The sequence below is a fragment of the Leptosomus discolor genome, chromosome 5 (assembly GCF_034619465.1).
Source record: "Leptosomus discolor isolate bLepDis1 chromosome 5, bLepDis1.hap2, whole genome shotgun sequence".
Classification (NCBI taxonomy): domain Eukaryota; kingdom Metazoa; phylum Chordata; class Aves; order Leptosomiformes; family Leptosomidae; genus Leptosomus; species Leptosomus discolor.
Genome location: NC_141395.1, coordinates 21863114 through 21874765, shown reverse-complemented (window position 1 = coordinate 21874765; position 11652 = coordinate 21863114). Strand labels below are relative to the sequence as shown.

At 43.3% G+C, this 11652-nt stretch overlaps 1 protein-coding gene across 1 annotated transcript in view; it reads left to right on the top strand.

The window, feature by feature from the left end:
• The first annotated feature begins 1476 nt into the window (after positions 1-1476).
• Positions 1477-11652, top strand: part of STK39 (serine/threonine kinase 39) — a 104806-nt gene continuing 94630 nt past the window's right edge. The window contains exon 1 of the mRNA XM_086465400.1: positions 1477-1597. Coding sequence (XP_086321526.1) covers positions 1477-1597 — 121 coding nt within the window. The remainder of the gene's footprint in view (positions 1598-11652) is intronic.

Genomic DNA, 11652 nt, shown 5'->3' with positions numbered 1-11652 from the left:
AATTGTTTAGTAAAAGAGGGTTATGCCAAACTGAACTAGGACTGAATAAAGTATCTAACAGGTTGCATTATGTGTAACTTTTCACGACTTTAAATCATACTTCATCATACTTTCTAACAATTTATGAGGTTCAGTTCTGCTTTTAATCAGTGCTGACTTTGAAAGCTTTCCTGCTCATGTATTTTCATTATTAGTTCTAATTACCTTAAATTCCTGCTGTAGTAGGAAGTAAGATTTTAAAATCTAAGGAAATCTTTTCTTACCACTCTTCTGGATCTCCATAAATCTTAAAATACAAACCATCCAAGTAGGAGTGAGACTGTAGACTGCACAAATAGCTATTTTCTAAACTATTTCATAGTGCGTAAAATCCTGCTGGTATTATACAAACACGGACGCTACTAAGAAGGTGGAAAGAAAAAAAAAGTAATTCTGTACGAATATTAAGAGCAGAGTTTCATCTAACCACAGGTTTTTTTCAATCTCATCTTGTATAATGGGAAGCAGTAGAGAAGTTTAATTACGATTATTGTCTTGAATATTTGTTTAAATCACTTGGTTAGCAAAGGGAAACCTTTCTCAGCTGTGCACAGCCCTTCTTGGTGGCACGAGCTGAGGCCATGTCCGCACTGAAGTGATGCGGTGCAGCTCTGCTACCCTCCCTGGAAAGGGCCACTCGTGTCAAGCAGCAACAATCGCTTTGCAGGACCGGAGCCCTCATTATCGATGAAAACAAATGCTTTTTTTCACGTCCTCAAATTTAAATACAAGTAATCTTGCAGCAGCAGCGCTCTCAGCAGTAACACTTGTACGCTTGAGAGCTCCGGAGATGCCGGTGTGCTTGTTACCGGCCTAACAGGTGCTTTCCAGCATCCCCGCCACGCGATGGGGTTTCCTTCAAGCTCTTCCCTGGCTCCCGTGTTCCGCCCTGGCGGGGTCCGGGGGAGCACCTGAGGGTCTGCCGGCGGGGCCGCGGCCTCCACACGGCCCCTTATAGCACCTCGTAGTGCTTCCAGCCGCGGGATGAGCAGGAAGGGAAGATGGCCGGAGATGCAGCCTGCCGGCAAGCAGGTGACAAGGCGCTGGGGATGGCGGCGAGCCCCCGGGGCTAGCGGGGCCGCCGCCGCCGCCCCCCCCCCCCCCCCCCCCCCCCCCCCGGAGACCCCGCGCGTCCCCCTCAGGCGGAGGCATGTGAGGGGGGGAGCGACCACCGCGCTCTGCCGCCGCTGCGCACAGACACGGGCCGGGGGCCGCCGGGCCCAGCCGCCGCTCTCCCGCTCCCCTCAGTGGCGCGGGGGTAGCGGCCGGGGCCGGCGGCGCCCGCCTCTGCCTCCTCCCCCTCGGTGCCCTGCCTCCTCCCTCCACCGGGCGGCCGGCTGCGCGGGGAGGGCGGGCGGGAGGGACCGCGGCCGAAAGGTGTTGCTGGAAGGGAAGTTTGAAGAAGGTCGTCGGGTGCCTGGGCGCTCCAGCAGCATCATGGCGGAGCAGGGCGAGTCACCGGTCCACGTCCAGCAGCCCCAGCCGGCGCCCGCGCCCGCCGCCCCGGCTGTCGGCTGGCCCATCTGCAGGGACGCCTACGAGCTGCAGGAGGTTATCGGTTAGTGGAGTGGGAGAGCGGGGAGGGCGGTGGAAGGTGCTGCGGGCCGGAGACAGGGATGCGGTGGCGGCCAGCCGGCCGGCTCCGGGCCTACTGCCGCTTGTCCTCCCGCAGGCTGGGGCTCGCTCACTGCGGCGGATGCGCCCGGCACTGCAGTGGCGCCGCCGCCGGCTGCTGCAAACTTTATCCGCCCGGCAGCGGGCGGGCGGCGCGGCCCCGGGGGGCGGCGGCTCCTTCTAGAACCCGCCGCGCCCCGCCCGGTGCGGCCCGGCCCGGTGGAGGGTGCTGCCGCCGCCCCGTAGTGCACGGTCAGCCGCTTGCACCGGTGGCTGCTGTGGTTGCCTGAGCCCCAACCCGCTGGTTTGCACCGAGACCTCGGCAACTCCGCGAATGCGCTCTTTGGCTTTGTGTGTATGTGCGCCTACGTCTGCCCGGGGATGCACACGTGTGCGTGCATCCGCTTAGATTACTCTGCATTTTTCTGGTGATTTTCATGGGGGAGGTAAATCTCACCCCTAGATCTGCTGGTATCGTGGTGACTTCCTTTTATTTTTCGTGATTTTAAACCCTCTCCTCTTCTCCCTCACTGTTTAAGCTTGTCCCCGTCTCCTTGTGCCCCTCGGCTCCGTTCCCCGTGCCTGTCAGTGGCACGTAAGGCCGGCGGGCGATTACAGCTTCGCTTCACCCCAACCAACCTGCCTTTGTCCCGGTTTGCCGTGTGAGCTTTAACGCGTCTGCCGTCCCCCTCCCCACGTCCCTGTATGGAGAGGGCTTTCTCGTGGTGCGCTTCAGCGCTTTGTTCACGTGTCCAGCTAATGCAGATCAGATGTGTTAGGGCTCCATCGCCTATATTTGGATTGGATTATTTCGAGTGTTGCTGTATGAAAAGGTTGCTGTTGTTAACAGTGGGTGATGGAAAGTTTTTTGTCTCCTGACCTAGATGTTGCTTGTTGCTAAAAAAATACTTTGGGAAAACTTGGTTTAATTGTACGTAACATTTTAAACCTCCGGCAAGTACTGCAGATGGCAACGGCCAACTCTAAGACTGTGATTGCTATTCCTTGTGAATGAGGCCACTTAAATGAAAAAAAATCCAGGGGTCTTGTTTATCTTCAGTATTACACACCAATTGCTAATTGTTGTAAGGCTGATGACAACCAGAGCTACATGTTATTGGTCTGGGTTGCAAGTTGTGTGTACTCAGCTTTGTCATTAAGCTTTTTATTTTCCACAGGCAGAAACAAAATAGTTGAGAGAAGTACTTCTTCCTTGAAATGGCGTGGCTTTCTGTTGACGCAGGTGGTGCCTTTGTGTTTCTGTTTGCACTTCCTAGGCTGTGAAAAGGGACTGAGGAGGGGTGAGGGTTCGGGTCCCTGAGGGTGGCTGGCTGGACCAGACCGGAGCGAGTGCTGCAAGCAGAGCACACCCTCCCCGCCCCGTGGGTGTGCGTTTACTGACCAGAGGACTTTGTCTTAGTCTGAGGAATGGATCTAAGTATCTAAATGGAAGTGATTCTACTAGCATAAGCTATATCTTTTCTGGGAAGTAAATCCCTCTTCTAAGGTAAAAAAGGCCTCGAGGATGTTGGATTAATCCTTGTCTAGGGTGTGACAGGAATCGTATGAGTTATTTAAACAGTAGTTATTTTCTGTTGCAGCACCTGTAGAATGCCTGGGTGAGAGTTTCATTTAGAAACTCCTTTCCATTTTATTCTTTCCACTTAAAAGTTTGTATCTTTTGCCATGTAAAATGTATTTCTAAGTATTTATGTATAAACATACATCCATTGTACAGGTGGATGCTAAATCGGAGTAGCAAATGAATACCTATCTGTAGAGAAACTTGACTGCTAGTTACCTACTGTTGCTATTAAATGTTGATTTTATTTCTCTAACTAATGTGAATGCCTAGGGAGGAAATTTAGGTCAGGTTATATTGAATCAGATTCTTGGACACTGAACTTGTCTGACTTCAGTTGAACTTTCACTAAGGCTAGATTACTTTCATGACTTTCTCTCAAACTCACGGAGACTTATTTTTTACCACTTATTTATCTTGTGCTTAGTCAAATACATCTTGTTTCAGTAATACCTTGTATTTGTTGCCTTAACAGGAGACCCACTATGAGATTAAATTTAGTCTTGATACTGTTAAAAATACTGAAACCAAACAAACACCTTACCCCACTTCCTCCAAAAACCCCCCACCTTATAAATTCTATGCATTTGACCAAATGTGGACGTAACTTTGGAGATGTTGGCTGAATGTTGTTGCTTTTAATGAACCTAGTGAGGGACTTTTAAAGCATCTTTTTTTTATACCTGAGGGAGGGGAGGATAATACAGTCTGAACGTGGTTCAGCAGCAGTTTATGTTCCTTTGCATCGGCCATGCCAGGGTTAATTGCATTGTGAACGTGAGTAGTTACCACTTGCTGAAACCGAGCCCTTCACCCCTGGAAAGCGCTACATACCTCTCCCTGAGGAGCTGGGTAGTGTCTTCAGGGATGGGTTCAGTTACAACAGCCCTTTGCCGGTTAAATGAGAAAAAGAACAGCATATTGAAGCATCTTTGTGGGCTTTGCAGGAGGAAAGGTACACAGGCTTGAGGTACACCAGGATGGTTTGTCACACTTCCCAACAGAATAGGCTTTGTATCATGTGGTAATTAAAACACAGATGCAGAGTGACTTCAATGGCCAGTTTTAGGGGACATTTAAAAGTTTTGGTAATGATCGTGAAATAAAAATAATTTAGTTGTGTGGGCTGTCTTCATCCTGTGAATTTAGCAGGTTGGAGAGGTTCTGCTCTTTTTCTGTGTGAGAACATGAACTTTTCTTACTGCTCATCTGCATCTAGCCAAATGCTATTTTGAAAACCAAGGCCACATGATACAGATTTCAAATGATACAGCTTTTTTTTCTTCTCTGTCTGTTGCTTCCTTTGTGATGGTTAGAAGATTCAAGTGCCTGTTAAAGAAAAAATGCTGTCTTTAAGGAGTGCTTCTTATGAGATATTATTCCATGTTTGCTTTATTTTTAAGGTGGCTAGCCAGTTTGTAAACTCTTGGTGTGTGGTTTCATGATGCATTTAATCTGCTCTAATAGGCAGCTGTTGAAAGGATAGCATTGATCTGACAGAGAACTAGTTCTTCTGCTGGGTTAGTTTTTTGTCGGATCAGGTTCCCTGTTTGACTTGCTGCGTGATTGATTTGATGCAAGGGAGAGGCTCTTCCTATTAAAGTGTATACACAAATTTTTCTGGAGCTGGAAGACACCATTCCAATTGCTATCTGTAAATGCGTAGGTTAGGAAGTTCTTAATTCAGATTGATACAGGCTGTCCATACGTGTACCCATTTGGAAGTTAGAAAGGGATTCCTAACTTAAGACAGGAGGATCCAAAGCAACCTTCCAGTAGGAGTTACAGAGATAAGAACAGTAATTGCTGTTAAGGGAGAGCCAGATTTAATTTAGAGAAGACCTGTGAGATCTCTTTCTGTGATTTTAGTGCATTAAGTTAAAAGTGTGCAGTGGATTTTAATGTATGTGCTGGGCTTGTCTTTGTAAGCTGGATATGACTTCGATTAAAAAAAAAAAGCTGATAAAAGCAATACTGTGAGAGGTGGTCTTGTTCAGTTTGGGTTTATAACCAAGTATTCTGAATAAAATAACTGAAATGGATATATGTCACTTAAATATGCAAGGTTTTTTCCTCCTCAGAAGCAATAGAAATCTTCACAGAACATTTAAATTGTGTAGTGTTAAAATTGTATTTGTACTCTTCAAATTGTAATAAGCCCTACATCATATGGATGAGACAAAGCAGCATTGAATTTTGGTTGATTTTTGTTTGGATTTTATTTGTCTTTGTTGTTGTTGTTGTTTTGTTTTTAAAAAGGTTTCTTAAATTGATACAAACAAGTGGCTTTGCCTTGTTTTTGGAAAACTACATTGGAGGTGATGCTTTTCTGCTAGATGTAACAATATTTATCAGCCTGCATTGCTAATTGCGGAAGGAATATTCTGTTATGGAGAAGCAGTGGATTTTCTTGTGGTGAGGCTGGGTGCTACCTTTCATTACAAAATTATATTTTCATCTCTCCTGCTGCAACTAACTTGGAAAATTAATTGGCTAGAAAACAGCCAGAATTAATTGGAAAATAAAGGGTTACTGTGTAGTGATGGATTATCTGTATTAACTGTAACTCATTAAAAAAGTTACCTTAGTTGAACTGGGGCTTTCATCTAGTTTTGCCTTTCTAACTTTGGGCTCAAAAATATCTTGTGGTTTGTTGCCTCATAAGGCGCAGTGTTGCTGAGACAAATGTGTTGGGATTTTGAGTAGAACAGGTTGCCGTTTGAGACTATTCTGCTGATTTTACTGTTCTTACTGTAAGCAGCCTGTAAACAACTCTCACGTTAATGGCTCTGGGGTCTTTGGTGTTCCTATGAAATATTATTTATTTATATTTTTTTCTCCCCTGCTGCATGTGTAATGCTAATGGCTTTTTGACTGACCAAGAATAGACACTTCTGTATTATTTGTTATCAGAGATCTTTGACTCTGTAGAGAAGTCTCTGGTTATGATGCTCAGGAACTGATGTTCAAGTCTGTAAGCATGGTGTGTGCTGTTTCTGAAAACCTCTCTGTAGTTAGAGGTAAAATTACAGTTCTGTGTTGTTCTGTTAATCAGATGCTTGTGTTGCATTCACACTTTCCAAAATTTCTTACCCCTGTGCTTAATCAGGATTTTTTGTTTGTTTGTTTGAGTGGGGGGAAAAAACCCCCAACAGCTGAGGGGCTTTCTTTTGCAGTAGTTTTTATGTATGTGCTGCAAATTAGATTGGACTGCTTAGTGAAATACTAGCAGCTAAAGCTATGGTAAACTTTGATATTTATTCTTGCAGAGATTTATTTCCCAAACCCCTGTAATTCTTGCATAAGAAGCTGCATAATTTGATAAGTAATACTTAATGCTACCTAAGATCTTTATACAAAAACTTTGTGTAGAAAGAAAGATGTGCCTGCCTTAATTCTACTCTAAAGCAAACTCCGTTCCTTACTAATCTTAAAAGTTACCACAGCAGCCTAAGCATATTGTACACACACATACTAAATGTAGCCTTCATAATACTAATCATAACTTCTGTAGCTTGACAGGAAGAGTTTATTATTTTGTAAATTAAAAATTTACATTTTGGGGAAATAATTGGTCAAGTTTTTCTGTCAGCAATAACCATTTGAAGAAACTGTAAAAATATTAAATCCTCATTTAGTATTTTTATGAGGAGTGGCTTTTAATTCAGTTTTCAGAGTAAACATGGTCATGGTGCAGTTTAAAAATACCTTGTAGAACAGAGTGCTGTGCTGCTAATGAGGCTGTGCGGAGTTTGTAGTTGTTAATTATTTGCCTTGTCTTCATGTGATAGTAATAGTGCTGAGGAAGGGAGCTCTCTCTTGGCTTTTTTGAACAAAAATGAATTTTCTGCATTAGAAATACCCAGATTTGAGGCAAGGCTGCAGTTTTCATTGCTTCTAAGAGGCTGTGCTTTGTAAGTGATTCAATGATCAAACTTCGTTGTATAATTTAGTGACTTTTAAATAAAATTGAACTCATGCAATTGGAATTCAGACTTGTCAGGAAGAAGATTAATTATATTTTACAAGAGCATGAATGGTGTGAAAATAAAGAAAATTATGTGTAAGTTGCTTTGGGTTTGTTGCAATTGCAAACAACCAGCAAATAAAGCTCGTTTTAAGTTAATCTGTTAACTAGAAGGGTAAAGGAGCATGTAATCAACATATCAGGCAGTTGGCTGGTCTATGTAACAATAATTTACACAAAGCGTGCTAGGCAGATTCCAAGAGCAGGAAGGCATACCTCCTTTATGCTTGGCCCTCCTGTCCCTATGCTTTCTCTCTCCTCCTGTCCAAATCCCTCCTACAGATAATGTCCAAAACCTCTGAGACCTGGAAAGTCCTGGCTCCGCAGGACTTGCTTGACTGCTAGAAGAGGAGCAGTTCTGCTGGTGAGCATGTGGAATTTTGAAGGGATTGCATGATTTTGATTCTCACTAACATCTTACAATAGCAAGGCTTTGCATCTTCGAAGGGGGACCACTGCTTGTGACCAGCATTGTAAAGGTACCTTGCTAGCAGGGGCCAAATTCAGACCTGGGAAGGCAATTTTAGGTTGGGTCGTGTTGCTCTGAAACAACATTAGAACTGTTTTACTTTTTTTTTTTTTTTTCTTTCAGTGAAGAATCGCTTTCCCCTAGGCCAGAGAGCAGTTGTTTTTTTCCAGAATCTGCTTGTCTTTGTTAAACGGAAACAAAACCACATCTGTTCTGACTGGCCTGAGGGCCAAAACCAGCGAGGTCTCGATGCAAAGGAGATGTGGGTGGCTGATATAGTGGCTATGTCTGTAGGCTATATTTCATTTTTGTGTGATCCTTTTGGTTCTCTCTCTTCCTCCTTCCAAAATAATTGAGAACTATAAGGGAGCAGTAGTTAGAAGCTGGTTATATTTCTAGTAGTAGTAGCAATTCTTGGTGTTTGAAGAATGGGCCTCTGTCTACATTTAGCCCATATCTGGGGCTAAACTACAGCAGTTGCTCGATCACCTGATGACCCCTCCCCAGCCAAGAAGAGGAGTCAGGAAAAGGAGAGGAGAACTGTAAGTTGAAATGAAAACAGACTTAATGAAACAATAAGACTAATATTATTACTAATGCCAATATAAATTATACAAAGTTATACTCAGCCCAGTGAACATGCAACAGTCACATTAAACAGGAGAGCAGTCCTCAGGAACAGAATGATGAGCAAGCCCCTCCAGGGATGGTGACCCTCAGGAGGAAGAAGAGCCCCAGGAGGAAAAGCTTCCCCAGCCTTAGCAAACTTCCCCTTTTATAATGAGTGTGAGGCTTATGGTATGGGAGACAACTGTTAGCCAACATGGGTCGGCTTCCCTGGCTTTTGCCCCTCCGAGCTTAAGCGCCTGACTGGCCTGCATACCGTGGCTGGCCTAAGATTCTGTCCCAGTGAAACCAGGACAACCTCAAAAATCAAGTTAGGTTTGTTACTATTGTTAACTTCTTGGGTTTGCTGAAGTCACTGGGATACTACTGGGCAGCAGCAGCAGTGTAGCAATCTGCTTGCAGAATTTGGAAGGTAAGTGCGTCACTAATAAATTTACTGGTGCCCAAAATTAGAAGTGAGATTTTTTTAAACGTTTTTTCCCGCTAAAGGAAATCACACTTGACAGAATTTGATTCTACTTACCCTGTGTCAATAATGAGCTTCTTTGAATGAGTGGACTTTTACTTATTTCTGCCTTTTGCAGCACAGCCTTGCTGGTGGGATGAAATCCTGACAGCTCTGCTAGGTTTCACTGTTTCTTGCTAAGTTTGAATGTCTTTAGGTGTGCCTAAGGGTTGCATGGTTGAAGCTTGTGGGTGTAAGAATGTTACCATCCAGCAGTGGCAGAATAAAGCAATGCTGGTATGAAATCCTTGAGAGAAGCGTTTGCTTTAAAACTTTTCTTTTTCTTTCTTAGATCAGTCTCTATATGCACTGTACTAGGTTCTGTGTGGTTGTGCGATCAACTCTGCAATTGAAGCAACCAGTACATGTTGAATGCTTGTCTCCTGCCTCCTTTTGTGGGGTTTGGCTCCTGTCCTCCTCCCTTGCCTACCTTGGTATTGTGTGGTGGTGATGATGCAGCTCTTCCTTCCCTCTGCTACTTGCTTCCTCCTGCCCAGTGCTTCTGGCTGGAGACCACGCTGGGGTATTCAACATGTATCTGGGGGGCTAGGAGCGTTAGACTAAAAATATGTGGGGAAAAAACCCCTGCCCTGGGACAGAAAACGTAGTAATGAGAAAAACCAGGGAGAGTATACAGGGAGAAACAAGCAATCATGTGGTACCTGACAGTGCAGGAGGAACCTATTTTTTCCTGAAACTGCTGTCAAGTCAGAGTTACTTTATGGGAGTTGTTTGCCTTTCAGGAGAGAATAGATAGTTGGGGGATGGCAGTAAAGGGGAAGAAGCTTAGACTTCGTGGAGAAGTGTACATGCTTCCTGGCATTTAGGTAGACTTCAGTTGACTGGTGACTGTTTTGTAGAAAGTTTCCATGGCAGTGGAGAGATGCTGATAAAGGGTGGCTTTTTAAAGAGTCCCTCTGAACAATTCCCAGGTGCAATTTTCCAGGGTTGCTGTTTGTGATAGTTCCTGCAGCTTGCTCCTGAGAGAAGCCCAGTGAAAAGTTTGAACAGTGTCCTTTGTTTGTTAGCTGGAGTAGTAAGTTTGTGGCATTGGTGGAATAATATTTCCAGTCCTTTGCCCCTAGGTGTATATTTGACTGAGTATGTGACTTTACTTGACAGTTGGTGAAACCCCAGTATGATAAATTAGCTGTCTCTGTTAATCCATTGTCTTTATGATTAACAATTTCTGACTCATTTTATTAGTCTAATTATTCATGTGGATGTCTAACTACCTCTGAGGTATTCTGATCAGAAGTAAAATACAGGTGAAACTTGAGGATGTCCTGTAAGGCTGGTGTAATGGTTATGTTACATAGCTTTTAAGCTAAGCTGTGCTAACACACTTAAAGAGAAATGAGGACTAGAAGCAGACTGGAAATTGGAAACTTTTCTGTGTTCCTAGTTACGCTTTCAGAAGTAGTGTGAACTCAAAGGTCAAGATCAATGTTGAATGTCTGAGGGTTTTCTTAATAGGAACAAATATTTATTATAGATGTAAGCAAACTATGTGCCAAGTATAGCTGCTTCAGGGTAGTGGTGCAAAAATAGTTAATTTAACAGACCAGAAAATGTTGTGTATTTACTTGGTGATTATGGTTTCTGTCCTGTAGCAGTAATATGGACAAGATCATAAGCTTGAGCTATTGCTTTAGACTTCTGAGAAGAAATGTTCAGATGGATCACAATTCAGTTACAAAGTTGCGTTTTCCTTCTCACTTCTTTGCTTTGAAGGCATTTTATTACAGGGACTGAATTTAAACTTACAATTTATTCCTGTTAGTGTCTTGTGCTTCCAGCCACTGAGCCACAGACTACTAATAGGAACTTCATTAGAATTAGATTAGAATCACCTGATGAAAATTTAATTATATGATAGCATATATATGGCTCCAGCTCTTCCATTGTTTCATGAGAAGCAGGATGAGAAATAGATAAGTATTTTGCTTGTAGTGTGTGGTTGTGATGGACTCAGATTCTAGCAGGCATGTTCTGTTGGGTGAAGTAACTTTGTAGCTCAGTACTGCAGTATTAATTAGAGATCTTCATGACAGTGCAGTAGCAATACTGCTTTTGTTTTGGTAGATTGCTGTTGTTTGTCCTCGGAAGAGAATGATGCACTATGTGGTGACATCCGGAAGACTTAGAAAATACTGCATTCATGGTATTAGAATTGTTCCAAGTGTTTACTTTCAAACTAAATGAGAAACAATAAAATATGCCGGCTAAATCAACACCAGTGTTTGTTTATAGTGCTACTTCAGAAATGAAGGGTAATTCTCTTAACAGCTTTTTGTCTAGGCAGGAAATCGGATTCAGCATAGCAAATCTTCAATTTATCCTGCCTGTGTAAGGTGAGGTGGAGTTAAGCTGAGTTCTGTGGAGTTCAGATGATTCCCTGTTAAGGTAACTTTTGGTCTTGTGTTGAATACCAGATATCAAGTTCTCATGTAGCTATGCAGAGCTATTTCCAGTGTGAGTTTTGCCTTCCAGATGTCAAGATTTGTATGCATATTGAATAACGGTTTCTGTATTGATGATGAAACGGGGAGAATGAAGTTGTCACAATCCGTGTTTCTTTTCTGAAAATATTTTAACAAAAAATTAGATCTTTTAGTTTTATCTTAAGGGGAAAAATAGCTGGCCATGTAACTTAATAGACTATTTAAAGATTGTAGTAGAACATACGATAGGAAAGGGGTTTTGTTTTTATTTTGCATTTTGTTAGGAAGAACTGGTTCTGTATTAGAAGAGTACTGGAGGAAGAAGTTCCCTCACATCTGTGAACT